Genomic DNA, 23,694 nt, shown 5'->3' with positions numbered 1-23,694 from the left:
TTTTTGAGAGTTTTTTTTATTTGAAATTCAATCATTATTTTGAGAAGTCATGAATGATGATGCAAACATTGTATAGAGTTTACACACAAAGGGGAACACAGCCATAAAAAGCTGTTATCAATCTGACACTGCCCCTTATTAATAAACAAAGGTACCTATTCTGGGAACAAAGGTATGTAAAACAGCTCGTTCGTTACAGGTGTTCGAAACTACCTTTGTGAAGAAAAAAACCACCATCATGATACTCTAGTCTGTACTCTACCTGATCATAATAAGATTTGATCACTTCTAAACTTAAGTCGTTACACAAAGGCCTTATTGTCATACGGACGTAGACAAGTGTAAAATGGTACATATTTACTCAAAGATTGGACTGGAATTATCGAACCCTTGTGTCGTAAGGGGTATTAATATCCATTTGCATTGTGGGGGATATTTCACCATATTAACTAATGTAAGGGTGGTACGATAATACACACGTTAAAATATATTGTATAAGGTTGTAATTGTGGTACGATAATACACATGTTAAAATATATTGTATTAGGTTGGAAGTGTATGGGATTAACGATCACATCATGCGCCTAATGAGTTGATAGATTTTTTGTATGGTATTATATACGTCAGTAAAGTTAAATACTACGTAGATTTCTAGTGTGTATATATATAGTGGTTCGATCTTCATACCAGGTCACGTTATTTTTGTTATCATCGTGAGTCAACCTTAACTACTTAGTATTGGCGACCCATAACATTTGACTGTATAGAACCATCGGGATAAGTGTCATGTGTTACACATAGTACTCTAATACCATGATCAACATCAGCCTGCCTTTTGTTTCCTAACTGGGAAATTTGATCTGACTGTATTTATGTAAGTAGTTTGATTATTGTTTTGACATCTATTGATGTGAGTTGTTTGTAAACAAGTCTTGTAGCTCCAATAGGTAGATGATTTATCTATTGTTTAGGGCCAGACTATCTTCTTTTTTTAGAAGACTAGTTATTATGATCCTGAAAGATAATAGGGTTTAGAGTTAAAGACATCGGTAACAACACAGAAATAATTACTTAGTAATTACTCCTAAATCAATTGAAGATTATAGAGTAATTAAGTATAGGTCATAGATAAATAGTCTATTTGACTTATAACAATCATTGGCAATGTAAAGAACTGGTTTCAGTAAAGTTTGAACTTTTTTTTCTAACAACATTGTGCTGAATATCTTTATTATTTCTAATGTTATAATTGAAAATTAACACAGCTGTTTTCAGAAATTGAAATTTATTTTGTTTTTCTTCTTTTTTCTTTCAATTTAGATTCCTTTTAAGGACGTCTGATATATGTAAACTACAATCACTAGATGCTAGTTTATGCTGAATAACTATTTAACCTAGATGATGTCACATTGGTATACTTCAGAATATAGCACATGTTGATCATGCTCAGATTTCAATAAATATGCAAATCACAAAAATAAACATGTTGAGCCATTGGCAACGCATTCTCTTTTCTGGTTTTTTAATAGAAGACATTTTTAAATCTTTTTTATTTTTGATTTTATTGCAAATAGGAAAATAAACTTGTTTGCCAAGGGTCCCTTTAAATAGATTTAAAGAACTCAAAACACAGTTGTGAAGATATTGTGACAGTTTGAAACTTGTTCAATGTCAAATGAAACGGGTGTAACTTGTGCTTACATGACCAGAAGCACTACCTGTAGAACTCGGCCAAATCAATAACGGGCCACTGACACTGAAATCGTGGAGTCTCCACACAATCATGGTATGGAATTGCAGTACAAAACAATATTTTCTCTCCTTGAGGACTGTTATGTCATCAGGCCGTGAATGTTACAGGTACAGACTTGGTCCTACAGTAGGAAATATTGATGTTACCACCTGCACACATCTCCAGTGGCGTGGGGTCAAGGTCGAGGAGTTTCTGTCGCCACAATGTAGCTACCTATCTCATATCAAAAATTAGATGAGAAACACTCCTAGTTTATATTGTTACTATATGTGTATTGTCATTTGGGGTGTCTACTGTCTGGTTCCTTGTTTGATATTTTCCGGACATAAAATGTGAGTACATTTAGTTTGTCTTTATAAATTACTGGCCAGTTTGGTTTGTTTGTTTTTGTTTAACGTCCTATTAACAGCCAGGGTCATTTAAGGACGTGCCAGGTTTTGGAGGTGGAGGAAAGCCGGAGTACCCGGAGAAAAACCACCGACCTACGGTCAGTACCTGGCAACTGCCCCACATAGGTTTCGAACTCACATCCCAGAGGTGGAGGGCTAGTGTTAGAGTGTTGGGACACCTTAACCACTCAGCCACCGCGGCCCTTCAGATATCTGGGCAGGCTAATTAGGAAAATTAAGTAGATGTTTATATATGTTATCGTTACAGTGGCTGCACCATCAATCTGTTAAGAATTTTGCTATATGTTCTTAGCTCACCTAGTTGAAGAGCCGCCAAGCTTATGTCAAGGTGCAGTGTCCATTGTTCATCAACATTTCCTTTAAATCGCTACTAGTTTTGCTAAAAGCGATTTAAAGTAAAGAGTAGCATTATACAAAACCACCGATAGAATTATGCATTGTCATAAATTTAATTTGATAGGCTAGCCACCAGTCTCTAGAATATCAAAATTATATATTAAATAGAGGTTTATGATTTTGGTCTCGAAGATTCTTAAGTTTCAAACTAGGGGGAAATCATCTAATATTAGTATTTAGTGGAGCAATTCTAATGAAAACAAATAATAATTTGAGTATTTAGACCTATATATATATCAACAGAACACCAAACATATTCCATTGGAATTATTACTCTGTCCCAGCAAGATCTCCCTAATTTGAAGTCCAAGATTTTCTTTGGGATATAGAATTGTTTTTGAATACAGATTACATGTGGAACACACATGCTCACATTTTTTTTTAGCTTTTTCTTTCAAGTTTTATTGATATCAAATATCTTATCCTTTTTTTCAGTGAAAATACTCCCATCTTCATTATTTCTTAATGTATAAAATAAGTTTAAATTCAACTCAAAATTTTGTGAATCTTGTTTTGAAGATTTCATTTATACCTCAGACAAAATCTAGTTGAATTGTTGTTCTCCATTGTGTGGCTATTATAACATCGGTGCACTTTTAACCTGGCTGTCTGCCACGCTTATCCACAATGATCGTCGTGACATTTAAAATCTGTGAATCAATTGGACTTATTTACGACTTGTCTCTGCTTTGAACCCCAGATTAGACAGGTGACGATGCACATTGTTATGGTATCATTATATATTGGACACCTATCTTGTTGGCAGATTCGGAGAATTACCTACTGTAAAAGTTTGAGTGGCTTTGCCATTGTCAGCCTAAGTACCTGATTGTGGTTTTTCAACTCTTGTCAAATTGCCTTATCCTGTAGCTTTGAGGCAAATCTGACTTTTTTTCTCTGTCTTTATCTAAGAATTTATATACAAGTCATATACAGGACAGAATTGTCATAAAAATTTCCACAGATCGTTCCTGTATAATTTTACTTCTGTCACGACAGAGTACTGAATCTGTCTGTCGGTGTACACCATCACCTTGTCGTGGTATAAAACATATAATGTGATAGGGAAGATCCCTGTATGTTGCTCTACCAACCACTCAAGGAACACATAATTGGTTCACTGTACATAAACATGGTTTCATAACAACCTGTGAACGTATTAAGGGGGGTATTAAGGCCAAGTTAGGGTTTGTGAGGTTCAATGGTAATTGACATTACAACAAATTAGATATTTTTACTGTATATAATTACATGTATTTTCTGTCAGTTCCAGATCTGAACAGCTGTCCATAGCTTGATCAATACTGGTACAATTAAAGTTCTATCACATCCAATTGGCTGTTTATCGACAATTATAATGAGGGATGGATTTTTACAGTAATTCCAATGAATATAGGGGAATGATGACCCTCACAGGTCGGAAATGATGTCTATAACTATCTCTTAAGGGACCTGGAAATGTCAAAGCTTTTAATTTTATGAGCTTATTATCTGACAGCACTGTAGATGATATACCATTCTTATCTGCAAGTAAGCTTGTGTTCACAAATCAGCCAGCATCTTCATTTTTGTAGAATCATGATATTTAAAGTAGTAAGCTAAAAAAGGTTCACAAATAAGCTGTCTTTAATTCTGAGAGTTTACACTAGGGACCCTGGATTATTTGAGAATAAATATGTTATCTTGTTGATCGCTTAATATACCTACATGACGGAGCTTTAATGTTGATTGATGATTGGAAACAGTAGGTTACTTATCTATAAGCTACTTAAAGGACAGAGTAAAATGGCTTTGTGCCTCTGATTTCATTATCAATTGTGTTTATAGAGATTAAAACTAGAGTGATGAATCATAATGGATTGGACTCCAATCTAACAGCGGGGTGTTACAACTTATTGTGTTATAAATCATGCTTATTGTGTTATAAATCAGGCTTATTGTTTGTTATATAAATCATGCTTATTGTGTTATAAATCAGACTTATTGTGTTAAAAATACGGCCTATTGTGTTAAAAATACGGCTTATTGTGTTAAAAATCAGGCCTTTTATGTTTTAAATTAGACTTATTGTGTTATAAATCAGACTTATTGTATTATAAATCAGACTTATTGTGTTAAAAATCATGCTTATTGTGTAAAAAAACAGGCTTATTGTGTTATAAATCAGACTTATTGTGTTATAAATCAAGCTTATTGTGTTATAAATCAGGCTTATTGTGTTAAAAATCAGGTTTATTGTGTTATGAATCAGACTTATTGTGTTATAAAACAGTATAGTGGATGTTATAGAAGTGACTGAGTGGATTCACTGTTGTAGATTAGAATTAGTGTTATGAATTGGACCCTGTTATGGATGTGACTCAATGTTGTATTGATTATTCCCTATTGATATAAGAGTACATAAATACCTTATAACGTCTCTGAGGCTGCAGGCGAACTGTTATTGCTGAGCGACATGCTATGTCATTAGTACCAGCATTGTCTACCTGTGCTAGCACCTGTATACCTGTAAATGTATACCTGTGATAGCTGGCAGGTAAAATTGCTGATTTGGCACAATACTGCTAATGCTAATATGATCTGTCATATACCAAGTGCATTCACCATATATTGAATACAGATAGAGACATTGTGTTTAATAGAATCAAAAATTACATCATTGATCTACACAGGTAAGTAATAACATGCTGGAGAATTTGATGTTTTATTGATATGTTCTCCCCAAAGGAGAACAGCTGATACATTCAGATGTGTATTAACGATGTAGTTCTACCTGCTAGTGTAATTACACCTGTAATCAAACCTTATTTATCTGGATGTGTTACCTGGATTTAATTAGCTGTGTACCTGTACAGGTGTGCAGTTTTAATGATATGTTTAAAACATTCTAACAGTACACACCTATAATGAATTTGTTTCTGATTCCGGTAGACTGAACTCAGCTCAGCCTCAAGCTTATCTCAAGGAGTCTTCTATATCCATCACTAAACAAATGATGCGCTGAGATTGATCTTAAAACGGAAATTATTCCTTCTAGGCGCTGATAATGATATATTTTTTTAAATATCTAAAAGTAGAAAATACTGTCCTGCAGTTTAAGAATGTTTCTTACACCACTTGGATTCCTTGTAAAGATCTGTATATATAATGAATTTGGCTATCATAGACTTTTCTCTGTTACATATTCTTATCTACTTCCATACTGATCGACTAGCTAAGTTACAGGATTTTGTCACACATTTTTACAATGTTTGTAAGGTTAATCATTTTCTGGGTATCAGAGATGACTGAAATTGTCCTGCTGTACAAGGGTTTGGTTTGGTTTGTTTTTGTTTAACGTCCTATTAAAAGCCAGGGTCATATCCAAGAGATATTGTAAAAGTTGTACAATAAGCTCATAACACCCTTACAAACTCAGGTTTGATTGTCTTAATTTCTGTCCACATTGTTGATGACTATTTCGGTAAACCTTTGGTTAGTTTGAGAAAAGTTAAATAGAGTAATTTGTTCATCTGTGTGTCGGTAGTGGTCTGTAATTTCTACATTAAAATGTGAACTTGAAGGACGAATTGATCAAATCGTCATGCTAAATGTTTTCAACAAAGGATATTGGTTTAGCCTACTATAATAATTTTTATGCACCATTTTTTGTACGTAATGTTACACATAAACATGCAATATGTTTACTAACGAGTCATATTATTGTGATGTTTACATTGTTTATGAACTCAAAGCACTGTGAAAACTCTGTATGATATTCTTGGTACAATGAAGTAAACAAAACATTCCCTGAACATATTCTACAAAAATAGACATTCATTGATGTAATGTTTAATGTTAGAGTCTGCTTGATTAAAATTTAAAATTTGTTACATAAAAAAAGGTCATAACCTTTGTTTTACCTGTAAGGGTTGTACAGATAAAATATCCTTATGTATACAATGATACTTTCTATACTCCCCAACCTTATAAGACAATTCTTAAGCGACAATATCCCATTTTTTTTATCCCAACAATACTGATGGCTACACCAGTACTCTATAAAGAAGCCATGTTTGTCGGGATGTTTTTCAGCCTTTCATTGAATCCTGTCTTTGTATAGATTTGGCTGATTTGTCAATTTTTCGGCTTATGGCATTTTATAATTAATAGCCTAAGTTGAATTCCCTTGCATACATGCTGTACTGTTATAAATACATGTGGAATATATTTTTTGTACCAATTGTTTTGTTCAAGAGTAGAAATAAGAAAAAAAAAGTTTCATTATTATTGTGAGATTTTGTGTTTGTGATTATGATATCTATATGTACTAGTAGAGATAAATACTTCCCACTGGCAGCTAAGCTAGTGATAAGTATACTCATTACATCATAAAATGGTAAATTGATATTTCCAGTGGAGATTGATTACTTGAATGCTGAAAGGTCCTCCATATCAATTCAATGGCTAGTGATAATTTAACCATAGCTTAGACATTAAGATCATCGATAGATATACTTACAATGTATTTTGTGAACATTTCAAAGATGTTTCAAAGATCCAGATGATTTTTCTAGTGTATTTATGGTATAGCCTGACATAAAATAAACTGTCATTAAACTTATCTTTTATTGCATGACTAGAGCATCCATTTGTAGACAATCGGGGAGAATCGTGTGTTAATCAACAATAGTGTATTGTTATATGACAATGAAGCAGTGGTATCACACTTTACAGGCATCTAACTTCCACTACAACTTGTAACTGTAGCCTCGAAAAGGCATCAGTTTATTTTACCTACTGATTTAATTGTCTTTTTTCTCAAGACTTTTCCGACATGCTATCGATATCTTGTCTGATCAAACAATTTTCTCCCTCTTGATGTCAGTCAAGACAGTTTTTACCTAAGTTCGAAGTCTCCGATCGTTCTCTAGCTTCATATTTAATTATATGAAGTCTGTGTATGGTTGAAGCATTTCAAGGGCAAAGTCAAAAGTAGGACAATTTGGCTAGGATTCAATACATTGTAGCCCAGTATACACTGTTATAGGTCTTCAAGTTATGAATCAGGAAGACATGGTTCTTGTTCTGTCCGCCGGCCTTTGTGATTTCTGTATTACTTAACTCCTACGAACAGAGTAAAAATACTGCCTCTTAATATTGTGATACCAACCTTGACTTAATCAATACAGGGTACACAATGGCATTTACTCCTAGGGATATTATCCATTCATAATTTTTTTTGTTTTGTCGTTTGATTGTGTTTTGCTATTGTTGTGTGGATGAATGTCTATGGACATTTTGGTGTGCCCACGCATATATAGTGCTATAGTGTTGGTTTATTACGGACGAGGCGGACACTTAATGTTTAAGATAAATAATAAAACTCTTAAGAAGGTCAGGATACCTGTAAGCAACAAGCCCGAATGATATCATCAAAGCTGTATTTGGATTTTCCACAGAATTTAAACTGAAAAAAACAACAACAACAAAAACCCCATATATGCCGGTAGAGTTCCATGGAAGTTCAATGTTACATTCAGTTATCATTCATGCAAGTATTTGTATGTCAAAGACTTGAAGTTGAAATTTGTTTTCTGTGAATAAAAGACATTTGAAATGATAGAAGATGACCAGTAACTATCATCTTCTGACCATGGAATGAGACAGTGGAACTAGAAGATATGATATTTGAAATGAAAAGGATTAATTTCATAAATTGAAAGCTGTTGAACTTTCTTCAAGTGTAAAAAACATTGAAATCATAGTCCCTGTTTTTTCTGAGACTGGAATAAGACAGTTAAAATTGTATCAAAAGCAACATTCTTTTCTGTCAGTGGAATTAAAACGATTCTTTGTCTTTGTTGTTGCAGCTGGAATCCCAAGAGGATGCCAAGTTAAGTAAAGTACTGTCCAAACAAAAACTACATCAACAGGAGCTCACCAAATCTCAGCAGGCTATTTACTCGCAGGATCTGTCCTACTCGTCTACACAGAGTACACTTAATGACCTCTCAGGGCACCGGACTTACAGACACACTCACACAGCCAGGTACCTCATACAAGTTGGGCGCTGTATCTGAATCTGTTATAAAAGTAAAAATCTGTAATTGAGTCACTCATGGAAGGAGCTCTCTGTGTGAGAATTATTGTGTAAATAATTAAGTCTTTGAGTCACTGAGATATCTCTATATGGAAATTACTGGAGGAAGTCTTGATCAAGACTCTTGAGTCACTGAAATAGCTTAGTATAGAAATGACTGGAGGAAGTCTTGATCAAGACTCTCTTGAGTCACTGAAGTAGCTGTATAGAAATTACTGGAGGAAGTCTTGAGACTCTCTGAGTCACTGAAATAGCTTAGTATAGAAATGACTGGAGGAAGTCTTAATCGAGACTCTTGAGTCAGTGAATGAGTGCATTTTAACAGAATTTCCTGAATAGATAATCTGAACCTCTCAGAATCTAAAATCACACTCTGTCTTCAAATGAAATTACTACTGGTACCTTAGTTATCATACTAAGAGATGTCCATCACCTTTCAGATACAAGTGTAGTATACAACAAACCAGTACGGGCGTCCTCGGATGTCAGCCATAACTCGTACAACAGACAACCAGTTAGGGCCTGGACTACAGCCGGTGAGTTGTCAAAGAACAAACAAATTGTATGATATTGGCTGGTGTAGTGGTTAGACTACTTGTCTATTACCATGGCAGTGAATTTGAAGTTGATGGAACATTTTCCATAACTATATAAAAAAATAAAAAAATTAAAACAATTATCATATAACTTGTTCAGGAAATATTAAAACTGGAATATCTGCAGCTTGGCAATACAGACAAGTTTGATCATGGGGCCAGATATTAAAAGAATCCATGGTCTGTTCAATAGTGTTGATTTTGCCCCACATGAGGAATGTCTTCACTATAGCGTAATTACATGTACGTATAGGATTGGTGACTGATTATTTGAACCAGCAACAGTAACTCTTTGTTTATATAGTAAATATGGTAAAAGGTGATGGTGTCATTTCTTTAATCAATTTATTGATTGATTTTAATCTGGGAACTTGAATAGAAAATCTCCAATTCGCTTCCAATAGAATGTACAAGTCCCTTGGAGTACAGGTCTTACAGAGTTTAAATCTTGCGTCAGTAACTTATGTTTCTCTCGAACATGTCCTAAATCCTAATGTAAATAAAAGCTGACCTCAGACATGTCCTAAATTTAGTGTATTATTAGCCCCATGCCAGCTAATTTACATTCCACTTACAGTAAACGAGTTGAGGGTAAATACTGTCAGCTGGTTATTGGAATTATTGCAAGTCATGTGAAGTGTCAGATTTGATCAGTGATATTGATGAAAAATATTATTTATTTGCTAATTTTATAGAGATTATATAATAAAATGCTAATGAGAAGCATGTGATTGTGCTGATATAACATGATTTACTGTATTAATATAGAGTAATGTTAGTTTAAATCCTTTCTGTGACAATTCATCTCCTTGAGGTATCAGGATTTAACCAATATATAAGCTGTGAGACTACAAAATATCAAAATAGAGCAACGGAAAGGGTTGCAGTGAGTGGTCACTACTTGGTACAGGGTGTATGATATCATCTCTTAGTCAACCAACCTGTTAATTAACATTGAGGATGAGCTGATAGAAACTTTATATAGTGACTACGGTAGGAGCAAACTCACTATGATGTTATGTAATGGGCATGTGTAGAGAAACAAGAAGTTACAGTAGACATATCTAGTTATATATGGCTCAACCACTGGATTATCTTTAGTCCAACCACAACAACTAGACTTCATTTGAGCATATGTTAATTACCACTTGAAAGCATGGCAGTGATTGGTTGTTGTTATACATATGTAATCACATTACATAGAACAGCCTGGCTATAGTAAATAGTTGAGTGTCAAACCCAGTATGTTTTGAGATTTACTGTACTATAATTATGAACATATGATAGTATATATGCTTTATATATCTGTAGGAAAATTGTTAAGGTACTCATCTACATTATCCAAGCATTTCATAAGATAGATAGGTCAACAGTCAAGGTCACTTTTCTAATTGATGGAACTGTTTTCAATCAATAATGATTTTTCCATATCATTAAGACTTTTCAGGTATATAAACTACAACCGATAGGGGAGACAACTGGGGTATCTATATTGTTATCCAATAATATGTAACACCTAGTACCTTACAAGTATGTGATTCATATATATAGACTTTACAGTTCAACTTATTTCCAACATGATAAATTTTTTCCATTCTTAAAGAGGGTTGAAGCACATTGAAGTATTATTTTTAATCAAGCTATGTTGTCCGTACATTTTTTGGGAAAATTAATCTCTGTAATATTCACAAGAACTGAAAATTTCTTCATGTATTGATTGGAAATATAACATATTTTTTACTCTTCAATAAAGTTTACATTCATTTGACATATATATATAACAAGGCTTTAGAACATTTATCTGGATGAAAAACTTATAGTTCAAAAACAGAACAATCAATGACCATCTTGGCTTGCTGCCATCGTAGGTGCTAATTGTGGGTACCAACGTCAAACCGCATTCCAGTTTTAATCTGTACATGGTCAGTTGCTTTTTAATCTCAGGACTAACATGACTTAAATTCTTGTACTGGTGTTACGTGGAAACTGTGTAATCATAATGTTACGTGGAAACTGTGTAATCATAATGTTACGTGGAAACTGTGTAATCATAATGTGGAACTATGATTTTTAATTGATAGGAGGATACAATGATGTTAGTAGGGACAGTCATATAGCTACGCAATGCAGTGACCTCAACATTCAGGAGGTCACCTCTGACGGTAAGTCTATTTATAGTCATGATGACATAGTATATTGCATTACATTTACAACTGACATGCCTTATACAATTGATATCTAATAGGTTGTTTAAAGTATTATTTTTTATCTTAGTTTTAATTTCAATTGAAATAGGATTTTAAAAAGTGGAATAAATAATGTATTTGGTAATTTCTTAAAGATAAAGTATGGAAAAAACATGGATGAATATATCGCATAAATGATCTGGGGCCGGTTGTTCGAACGTTCATTAAAAGATAATGATGGATTAAACCTTCATTAAACCTTCATTAAATGTCATGACGTCATTGGCAAAATTATGACGTTGTACAAACGTTCATTAACGCTAATCAATCATTAGCGACTCATTAAAGCTTACTTAAATCACCGATATTTAAAGATGGTTGGGGGCATCATTAAACCATCATTACTGAAAATGGCGATGAATATTATGTTTGATGTACATAGGAGTCAGCTATCCCATCAAGATTTTTCCATGTCGGATGATTATACCGAAAACCAAGTCCGAGCGAGATACCGGTTTTGTCCAGAAAAGATCGTTTTTAACCGTAGATTTAGTAAGAGATAAACTGGAAAGAGCTATGAATAGGAGAAAAATATAGGTAACAGCACAATAGTGGTAACTGTGTTTTACTTATGTAGTCAGTAAGGGAAGTTATGTGTGTTTTCTTTCACTACTTGTATTTAATGAAAAATAGTTATGATGTGACATTGGTGCAGATTGATGTAGGTTTAAGAGATGAATATGAATAATAGGTATAACGAAATACTGTTGCCAGTGTTATTCGGTTTGAGTTATGATAGGACAATTATGTCCCGCATATTTCAAAGTGCAAAACTGCCGTTCTTCCGTCTTTGCTTTGTTGTAATATTTACTTGGCCCGACCATGAAAATTTCCATTAGAAATTAAAACAAATAAATTGTTATATGCATACATGGAATGTTTGATAATTTGAAGAAAACAAATACATATACACGTACATGTATGCTTAAAAATACATTTATGTGACGCATGGAATTATGTTTAAAATTACACGTGCATGGTATAGACGCCTCCCGATAAAACGTATAATTAATTTTAAGTCATATTATAACACTGTTGTAATGCTGTAAACATGAAAACCTGTATGAATATGTGAAATGTCATTCTCTCTGCGGATAAAACATTCAATACGTTTCTCCAGACATTGACCAAGATCATGACGTACTACAAAATGAAAACAAAAACAAAAAAAACAGACGTGTTGATTTGTAACGTTGTGCCACGGAACACGTCACTATCAAGCACATGACGGTACTTTGCACATTACGTCATGTCACAATTCATATACATTTCTAAAAATTATAATAATTATATGAATTCTCAAAAATGTATAAAAAAAATTCCTGTACTTCCTTACATTTTGAATCTTCGGAGAACAATGTTACAAAAATATTTAATTGATGGCTTTCACACTCTCTTTTTGCCAATTAAATGTTGAACCTTTGTAATTATTTGGGAAAGGGCTTTAATAATGTTGTTATAACTTTTGCCCAATCCTTTTTGCTTTGATTTATGGCAATAAAAATAGGTTTAAATAAATCCAAAACAGAAAGGTACATTTACAAAGTGTAGTAACATAATAGCGAATGTAACACGTTCGGACCTGTGCTCTTTCGAATATCTTCCCATGCAGTTTTCACATTTAGCAGGATAATAAAGATTATAGCAATTGAAAAGTACAACCACAAGCTAGTATCCGTGTATTTTTTCTGGAACACAGACTCGTATTCAGGCTCCGACTCAGAACGAGCCGACTTTTGTCAATCGGAAGGGATACCATCATTCCATCAGTTACGTTCAGGCAATGTGCGACAATAAAGGTACACTGTATACAGACCAAACATAATCTCTCGTAATACTGAACGAAATCATGTTTTTAAAAATATTTTCATGTCAATGAGGCAAGCTTACAATATTATTTTTTTTAAATGGTAATCATTAAGATATTAAATCATATCTGAACAGAATAATCGTATTCTAGGGTGGTCGGGTGGCATAGTGGATATCGCACTCGTTTTTCTACTAGGCCGACCGGGTTCGATTCCCCGATCGGACGTGAAAAGGTAAATAGGGATACCTGCCCTTCCCGACTACGTACTTTCCCCCGTATACGCCGGTCTCCTCCCACACATCTCCATGATTCCATCCGGGCCAACAAGAGTGCTTAATATAAATGTTATATAACCTGTTCGTTATGTTTGTAAAATAACTAAAGGTTGAATAACCTGATTTTCCTATGTCCATCAAAGTTTGTATCATTAAAACATTACACGAACATATTATCATTGATTTACAGGTAAATTCACAAACATATGGTCGCAAGATGTTTTAGTCATTTTTTTTTCTTGCCATCTTTGCCATCTTTGATGTTTACTTGTCTCCGGGATGTTTACGCATGTTGCATTATGGGAAGAGGGAATCCCCACAGTTAATGATGGTTTAATTGTGGATCCGTCATTAAGTCTTCATTAAACCTTTATTTGTTAATGATCCCTTAAATGACCTTTCCAACAACACATTTTTAATGATTCATTAACTAATCTATCATTATATATTTAATGAATCATTAAGACTTAATGATACTTTAATGATGGTTTAATTTAATGAACGTTCGAACAACCGGCCCCTGCAGTATTAAATTGAACAATCATTGTTAATTAAACATATTGTTTTCCAATCAGAGTTGGTTTATCTATTTTCAGATGATACCAGAAGTCAGACAAGTTTGCTGGAATCAGAATCAATTTATCTGCCTATTTCCCAGGCAAGTACTCCAAGCAATCGTCCAATGACAGCGCCTGTTATATCCGGCCATTCACCGGCCACCAACTATCTAGCCCACAGAGACAACCGACCAGCCACGATGATGGAATCTCGGTACGAAGCATACAATAACCGACCAATCAAACCTATGAATACCGAGGTGCTTAAAGGACTCCTCAAACCTAAATTTGATTATTCACCACCACAGCAGTCAGGAAATGAACCAGCCATCGGAGCTAAAAAGAAAACTCCGCCGACTGCTCAGGCCCATGACTACGATACAAGTCAAGAAGTCTCCCAGATAGAACAGATTCTAAACCCGCCAAAAGATGATGTTCCTACCGAAAATATAAGTCAAATCAAGGAAGTCGCTGAGAAAAAATCACGAAAGGGATCTGGATCATCCATAAAGACAGGTGCTACACAGAAAAACACGAAACTTAATACCTCACAAAAAACGACAGAAAACGTTGGGACTAAAAGTAATATTCCTGTTTCAAAGGGAGGTAATGTGATACGAACACACTCGGACTACCTCCCAGGCAAATATGCTGCCACAGTGAGGAAGGTTAGTGGAGAAAACCTTGCTGACAAACGGACAAAGGCACATTTACCGTATAAATCACATGTGCCGGATAAAAGTGATAGTATACGTGATGTAAAGACAAGTGTGAAAGATTCGGGTGTGTACTCTCGTCCAGTAAGTGATGCTGTGCTGGCAGATTACAGCCCAGAAGGTTAGTGTTTCGTAGATTATGATTAAAACCAATCAGTTTATAGGGTTGTATCTACTGTGATTTTGACATTGGTCTTTCCAATTAGATAGAGGTCTGGTGATCATGGTCATGATCATAGCCAAAAGATAGTGTAGATAGCTTTCTTTATTGTTGTAGAAAATTAATTTCTTAGGAATACCTATGCAGGTGAGCAGCTTTTAAAAAATAGTTTATAGAAAAGTGCTATTGGAATTTAAATAAACAAATATGTTTGAGTAAATATCCCCCAGAATGATTAGATTATTTTACAAAAGGAATATCAATTAATTGTCTGATGCCGACCCAGAATTTTTTTTTAATATTTATGTGATTGTAAAGGATGATCCATTGTACCTCTGATACAATAAGCAGACCTTATGTTTATATCTAACAGACTCTTGGCATAAAGGTGTTTACTACATACAATCTCATACATCTGTGTAAACAAACAGTTCCAAAACTAGGCAAGAAGTATTTCACCAAACTAGGACTGCTATGCTTCAAATATCGGTAATCTGGATTTTAAAACTATAAAGAGAAAAGAACTGATTTATAATTCAAATGTATGTGCATAACTTCGTAAGCCTATTATTATAAATAGCTGTATTTTACTTCAATTTAAATTAAGAGAAAAAAAGTAGTTTAAATATACAAAACAGGTTTGTGTTTATGTTGATAAAAAGTCCATTTAAAGGCTTTAAATAACTAGGGGATTAAACGATTAACAATATTTACACAAGTATGCGGATAAGCAAGCTTACTCGAGGTTTTGAGTTACTTAATTTTTTGCCCCTGATCTTTAGTTACCTCATACCTACCCAATGGTCCTATGTATAATACACCTATGATCCCTTTTCTCTGTCACTAATGAGTTCCAGCCAGGATCTATTACGGTAACATTACGTGTTAAGTCCCCTTAAAACACAAATACACTGTCCTGTTTAACTTGTTTGGATCTGCCCATTTACTATCAGAGGTAGGACAGGGTTTTTGTATATTGATACATTTATACTTGGTACACTTACTCTTTGTTGTGGTGCCATGAAAATTAATGCACAAAGAACGGTGTGATGTCCTGCATTAAACATGAAGTACAATTGTTAGCGTATATTTCAACCATTAGAAGTACCTGTACCTGTTTGGAGGTAGATATATATGGTTAGGTAGCTATGTCCTGGTGGAGTGCACCAAAACCTTTGTCTCCATGGAATATGATCTTCTATACATAGACTGACTTAGCAGTTGTATTAGGTATTGTGTATTGAAGTTTTACTTTTCATTCGAGCAATATAGGTAAAATTTACTGTTGTGATGTTTCAAGACCAGCAGGTCTGTTTCTAAAGCAAAGATACCGAGTGGGCATTTTGCATTTTTCTTACGTTAAAGTACAAAATTGTCTCAATTTTAAAACAGAATTCATTTTCCAGTACAGTTTGTGTATATTCTGTAGGAGAGTTGGTATAGACTGATGAATTTTACTGAAGTTGTATTCATAAAAGTTGTATATTCTCTGGAAATCACCATTTTACTGATATTTGATGCTCTCTCGACTGCTACTCTGGCAATATAGACATTCAGCAGTTCGATGCCTACAGTATTTCGCTCTGGTTGAAATTTTTCTTGAACTTGGCTAGTTTAATGTTTAATTTGTTTATTTAGATCACAAAGCTGCAATAATGATTCAGTCAGTATGGAGAGGCTACCGTGCACGGTGCAAGGACTCGGAAGTGGTGTCCATTCGGAAGGAAATTCGAGCTCGCAGAGCCGAGGATCACATCATCTTGCTACGCTCAGAACTTGACAGGTATGGGGGAAATACATTAAAAATTGAAGGGTCGAGGGAGGGGGGGGGGGGGGGGGGGGGGGGTGGGGGACATTTTACTCATAACTGAATAGATACGAGAAAATAACATTCAGACCTTATATATATTACGTACAAAACAAATGGTATCATTGGAACTTGAAAGGTATGAGAGAAATCAAGGCATGCTCGGAACTTGAAAGGGTATGGAATACGTCAAATCATGCTAGGAACTTGACAGATACGATGACAAATTACAAAACGTGCTTTGACAGATATTGGGGAAAGGATGGTTTGCTAAAAACAGGTAACTTGTCTTTATTTGGGAATTGACAGTATAATAAACAAACAGTTAATGCCTTGTACTACGGATTAGTACGGATGTGATGAAAAGTGACTGTGTACTATTTATATGGAAGTGGTCAATTACCAGCTGTGTTTAAAATACTTTTTGGCCATATGTACTTAGGACTATGTAATTGACCCCGGCTAACTATTACTAACTATTATAATAATGATTTATGGAGGACAACAACATAAAACTTCATTTACTGGAGACTTTTGTTCAGTTAGGATTGCTCTCAAGTGTGATACAAATGTATAAGGCCCAGGGTAGTTTATCGCTCTTAAACTCGGGTTCAAATGACTTGGCATTATTGACTTTAAAAAAATTTCTTTTGAGTTCAAAATGATTTATGAACAATCCATTATTTCACCTGTGGTGTGGTTTAGGTTCATTTTGTCAGATAAATTACATTCATTTTGTAAAACATAGATAGTATATTATTGTAGAAACTCTACATAGGATTGGTACATTTGTACAAAGGCTGTTTATCGCAACAGGCAGGGTGTATATTCTGGCAGGGTATGTTAATGTATGTGTATTTTTTAAGGATTGTATTTGAATAAGAAAAAGGGTAAATTGTGCATATCAGTACGTAAAATACATGAATTGTTTGGCATTGGCTCCTATGTAAGAGGAGTTTTTTGGGTGTTGAGGAAATTAGGACGATAAATCAACTATACTCTTGATTCAGATTAACACCATGACATAATAAATAGATATTAAATAGAAACTGGGGACCATTCATATGACAGCTTGGGAAGGGAATGGCAGCGTGTGTTTCTAGAGTATAGTGGACTGTTTGTATGTGTAAGTTCTCTCTCGCTGGCTTTCAGCCAGAGTAGAACATTATTTATTCAGTAGGTACTAAGTAGGTTTGGTGAAAAAACTGGATCTGGTTAGTTGTACAGACATCCATACTTAGTACAGATATACCTTATTCAGTGTTTATGTTTAGTTAGTATTCTGACATTGGCCTCCATAATGGAGGAGTGCAACTTTAGCACAATTCCTTGTAATTGCCTGTTATAGATGTTTGGTCTGTTTTCTGTTGTCTTCACTGTATATTTTTCATTAAAAAAAGATAATTTTTAAGTTCCAGTTTAAGAGAGAGGATTGTATGGCAGAGAAGGAGGTGGATGGTTAGCAAACAAAAGCTAAAATGTCTTCCAACAAACTGTTTAACTAACCCTTACTTTCAATGAAAGATATACCTCGAGATCTGTCCACCCCAAACCCTAAAAAAAAAACACGCACACAAAAAACAGAAGGGCTCAGGTGAATTGTGTCTGTCCGCAGACAAAAAACAGAAGGGCTCAGGTGAATTGTGTCTGTCTGCAGACAAAAAACAGAAGGGCTTAGGTGAATTGTGTCTGTCTGCAGACAAAAAACAAAAGGGCTTAGCTGAATTGTGTCTGTCCGCAGACAAAAAACAGAAGGGCTTAGCTGAATTGTGTCTGTCCGCAGACAAAAAACAGAAGGGCTAAGGTGAATTGTGTCTGTCCGCAGACAAAAAACAGAAGGGCTTAGCTGAATTGTGTCTGTCCGCAGACAAAAAACAAAAGGGCTTAGCTGAATTGTGTCTGTCCGCAGACAAAAAACAGAAGGACTTAGGTGAATTGTGTCTGTCTGCAGACAAAAAACAGAAGGGCTTAGGTGAATTGTGTCTGTCTGCAGACAAAAAACAGAAGGGCTAAGGTGAATTGTGTCTGTCCGCAGACAAAAAACAGAAGGGCTTAGCTGAATTGTGTCTGTCCGCAGACAAAAAACAGAAGGACTTAGGTGAATTGTGTCTGTCCGCAGACAAAAAACAGAAGGACTTAGGTGAATTGTGTCTGTCCGCAGACAAAAAACAGAAGGGCTTAGGTGAATTGTGTCTGTCCGCAGACAGAAGACAGAAGGGCTTAGCAGAAGACAGAGTAATGTCCCTTTCTTTACGATGAAGTAATAGAGTTTGAACCAAAGGTATTCTGATCGACAGCCAGTCTAATTAAAGATTGAAACATTTTTAGTGTCCATAGGTAATGTATTGAATGTTTGTGTCCTAGCTATGTTAATGGTTCAGTTCTTTTCTGGTAGACATTTGAAAATGTCCCTTTAAATCAGTTTAAACAATTTTATGAACTTGATGGATTCTGTGTATAATAACAGTATTTATAGACATATCTGTTCCAGCATGTTTTGTACGGCGTTCATGGTAAATTAACTTCCAATAGAAGTCTAAGTAGGTGGAAAGTTGGGAGTCTAATCATTTGTCCGTACTGAGACTGTACTTCAGTCATATCCCTCCTTCATTTTAACAGTTATAATGATTTCCGTGTCACCACTAAGTTATAATGATTTCCGTGTCACCACTAAGTTATAATGATTTCTGTGTCACCACTAAGGGTATATGACAATTAAGTCACATGTATCGAACCAGAATTGTAATCAATATTTGCCAATAATTCCTTCAGACCCAAATTTATTTCAAGATAACAAATTGAAATCAATCAATTTCTGATTTACAATTGATATGAATCATATGTTGTTGTGTAATTTGATAGAAAGTATTCGAGGGAAAGCATAAACTTTGGGGAGATTCTTCAATGTTAAACTCAAGACATAATACAATATCCTCCAGATTGTAGCTCTTCACAGTAAATTTAACTCTCATATAGTACAGTTCTGTTGATAGCCATGTAACATACAGTACAGTCAAGGGAAAATTAAGGAATCCAAAATGATTTAAGAGGAATAATAGCTAAATACTATGTAAGGATATATGTGTCATCGTATGATAAAAATGAATCATTCAGAAACATTCATAGTATACTCTAAGTATTTTGCTGGAATCTAAATATAGTTCTTTGATTTATATAAAGAATTCCCCAGAGTTTGTGATTCAACATGCTCATAACTAATAAATGGACTTGTGGAATATATTTGATTGTTCCATGTGTTATTGATTTTCATGTGGTTCATTTCCAGAAATAATGACAATTTTATCTTTTTTTTTATTTATTTTTTATGTAAATAATGTACCCAGTCAGGCACACAATATGATATTGTTTAGTTCTGATATAATAAATAAATAACAACCACCAGAGACAGAAGGTCTGTGTGATGTCGTATAGGTATTGTAGTCCCTCCAGGTCAATCAGCCTCGTACAGTTTCTAATGTACCTGTATCATGTTCCTAACCTGTACAACATAGGAAATAACAGTGTACTTTTTAAAAGGATATGTCAAATAAATTTAGTATTAAAAATTAATTAGGAATCTCAAAAATAATCCAGTAATACAGGTAAAAAAGGGTGTGGTGGTTTTCAGCACCAATTGATTTTCATTGTATAAAGATGTTACAGTGGGATTAGTCCGGTTAATCTGGTTAAGTGTACAGTGGGATTAGTCCGGTTAATCTGGTTAAGTGTACAGTGGGATTAGTCCAGTTAATCTGGTTAAGTGTACAGTGGGATTAGTCCAGTTAATCTGGTTAAGTGTACAGTGGGATTAGTCCGGTTAATCTGGTTAAGTGTACAGTGGGATTAGTCCGGTTAATCTGGTTAAGTGTACAGTGGGATTAGCCCGGATAATTTAGTTAAGTGTGCTTAATTCTCTAACACCTGGTGATTTTTATTTTTCTGTGTTTTAGGCAAAAGAAGTTATATGATGAGGAGAAGCACCTAAGATCTCTACAAATGGAGGCCATCAGATTTCTGTGGAAGGAGGTACAGTACAAGTGTTAACAATGGCAGGCATATAAGGACAACGAGTCTTAAATAATACATTTTATTGCATCTTGGTGATTCTTCAGACTGTTAAAGGATAAAGTATTCATCTATTGAAGAATTGCTAACATGCGACAAAGGATTGAATATCAATATTTTTTCCAGTTGAAAATGTCAAAATATTCTGTCATGTGAATGTTATTTTGGGACTGTGCTAGTCAAACTTTATGCCTTTAGACATGAAAATATATACATTTATTGTTTGCCAGTGAAATCAACAACTAGTATCAGCTAAAAATATAGTTAGAACAAAATTCTTGTCCTGAAAATCTAATATTGAAAATTTTAAAATAATTCACTTATGAGGCTTTTGGAGCTCCCAGATTAAGATTTTGACATTTTTTTTACCTATTTTTGAGCTTTTGCACTAAAAGCGATTCTCATAAGGACAAAACAGTCTTATGCTGCAGTAAAATTAATTTTCTGCTCTGCTGCATCTAATTCTCAATCTGTAGTGAAAGTTGCTACTACCTTGTACACATGTGTGCCCTGTGTATATAGGGGCCGCAGTGGCCAAGTGGTTAAGGTGTCCTGACACTTAACCACTAGCCCTCCATCCCTGGGTTGCGAGTTCGAATCCCAGGTTGGGCAGTTGCATGGTACTGTACTCCAGCTTGCCTCCACCTTCAAAACCTCCTGGCTGTTAATAGGACATTAAACCAAATAAACCAAACTAAGCCCTGTGTACGTATAATCCTGATTTGATGCAGCACCACACATAATCTCTCTTCCTACTGAAGTATTTTTTCCAAATTTATGTTAGGTCCAGTCACTGCAACATTGGAAGACTGAAGTTCTGACATCACAGTCGTTCAAGGGCACGCTTGACTCGACACGAGGGACGGAGGACAGCTCATATAACTACAGCCAGGAGATCCAGAACACCCTCCAGAGAATGGACTCCCTAAACTCTGGTCACGGCAATGTGCCCGAAGTGGACCCAGAGAAACACCGACAGCTAGAAAAGACTTGTGCTGACCTCCAGGACCAGGTATGGCTACCTTAAATAAGATACATTTAAACCACTCTGGAAAAATGACTCTATACCCTTTGCTTGATTGCAGGAATATGTTACTATTTAGGACTGTTGATTAATTTGTTACAAACTGTTTTCTAGTAGGCCAGGTAACATAATTGATAAACCCTTCCCTCTAAATGTGTTCGGTTCTGATAACGGCTGTAACCTTTTACATGGAATGATAATCTGTACTGAACTTGACTCTGATATGAAGTTTATAAAAATAATTTCAACACTTAGAGTAAGAGTGCCAAGAATTGATGAAATTGATTTTCATTTCAAATTCTTTAATCTGTTATTCTATAGACAATAAACAGTTCCAGTATAAATCTAACAAACAATGAACTTTAAAGTTAAGATGATATAGGAGACACTACTTTGTACATTCTACTGTTAAACCTACATGTACATATCAAAGTGTTCCTTAGTCATGAATAGCTCCTGAATTACATCAGCAAGCATGAAAACCGTAAACCACCTACACCAGATAAAGTTGATATAGGGTTGGCTAGATACATATGTCCAAATTTATCTTTGTTTTCAGGTATCACAGCTCCAGACGGCCCTACAGTCTGTGTCCAGTGTTGTGTTCCAGAGTGGTTTGTTTTCTGGAGGCAATGATACTACAGGTCAGTATAATTACTCAAAGTATTCTCTAAAAAAAAAAAAATTATTTTAAAAGGATAAACTTTTTCAATTGAATTATTATTTTTTTACTTAAACCAATTTATAATATAAGTTTGTTAAATCTACCATAAGTGAACCAAGATAGTCAGTGTTATCGTAAATCATATGATTTTTTAAACTGATTTCTAACTGGTGTTGATTTCCAGAAGAGAACATGTCACTGTTGGTGACGGGTTTCGAGGATGACGACATCTCCAGCTGTGATGACGAGTCTAGTATAGGGGGCCCAAGATGGGGTAATTAACTAATCATGACCTTTTACAACAAAACATCTTCTCATGAGTAGCGGCAAAACATGTTTTTAATTAAGAAAAATATAAGATAAAAGAGATTGATGCCCAAATATTCTAGTCATATAGCAATAGTCATGAATGTATAAGAGTTAATTGTCTATCTTTGTTAAAAAAAAAATTGAAATACAAAATAATAAGCAGTATTTTCTAATTAAAGAAACACTGTTTGATTAGAGAATTTTAGATGTACCTGTACATTATTATATATATGCAAATTATATTTGGTAAAGGGGTGACAGTTTGAAAGTTTTCACAAAACTGGTCATTCATTGATATTGATGGGGGCCTTCTGTCCTTGTCACTGTTAACACAGAGCCAGGGACACTCTGAAACTGTTCATATGGAAGAGTGTCAGGTTTTAATCCTGATATTTCTATCTTTCCCTTCCATCAGGTTCCATACCAAACTCTCTCTCCCCATACCCATCAGAGGAAGAGGAGGCATATTTCTCCTCTGTCCCCCAGCCAGGCTTTCCAACCCCTCCCCGCAACCTGCGACTGGAACACAAGGGAGAAACCTCTATCGTCATTTCATGGCAGCCCTCTAAAATTCTGGACGCATTCAACAGGGAGGTTAACCAGCCATTACTGGGTAAGATATATACTGATGATGTATAGAGTTTTTTAAGTGTCCTCAAACATCACACCTGACTATTATGTGTTAATTAAATTAAAACATAGGTTATGGGTGCATTCTTACACCTCTGCTTGATGTAAAACAGTTACTGTGTAGTTGAAAATTATCTGCAGTAAACTAAAGGGGAATTAATATCTTCCTTATATACAAAGTAGTTTATTTGCTC

At 34.8% G+C, this 23,694-nt stretch overlaps 1 protein-coding gene across 5 annotated transcripts in view; it reads left to right on the top strand.

Annotated features, from left to right (window-relative positions):
- LOC117327494 overlaps positions 1-23,694 on the top strand; it is a 71,195-nt gene that overhangs the window by 35,601 nt on the left and 11,900 nt on the right. For 4 of the 5 annotated variants that reach the window (XR_004532651.1, XM_033884505.1, XM_033884506.1 and 1 more), the window contains 10 exons: positions 8,412-8,590; positions 9,082-9,177; positions 11,319-11,399; positions 14,165-14,962; positions 16,640-16,784; positions 20,759-20,834; positions 21,658-21,885; positions 22,457-22,541; positions 22,746-22,835; positions 23,286-23,483. Coding sequence is in view for 4 of the 5 variants with exons in the window: in XM_033884505.1 (XP_033740396.1) it covers positions 8,545-8,590; positions 9,082-9,177; positions 11,319-11,399; positions 14,165-14,962; positions 16,640-16,784; positions 20,759-20,834; positions 21,658-21,885; positions 22,457-22,541; positions 22,746-22,835; positions 23,286-23,483 (1,843 nt within the window). In the remaining variant the exon portion in view is untranslated. Of the gene's footprint in view, positions 1-753; positions 875-8,411; positions 8,591-9,081; positions 9,178-11,318; positions 11,400-14,164; positions 14,963-16,639; positions 16,785-20,758; positions 20,835-21,657; positions 21,886-22,456; positions 22,542-22,745; positions 22,836-23,285; positions 23,484-23,694 lie in introns of those variants that run through there. The other variant, XM_033884507.1, reaches the window with a different exon arrangement.

The sequence above is a fragment of the Pecten maximus genome, chromosome 5, assembly GCF_902652985.1.
Source record: "Pecten maximus chromosome 5, xPecMax1.1, whole genome shotgun sequence".
Classification (NCBI taxonomy): Eukaryota; Metazoa; Mollusca; class Bivalvia; order Pectinida; family Pectinidae; genus Pecten; species Pecten maximus.
This window is presented reverse-complemented; position numbering and strand designations above follow the sequence as displayed.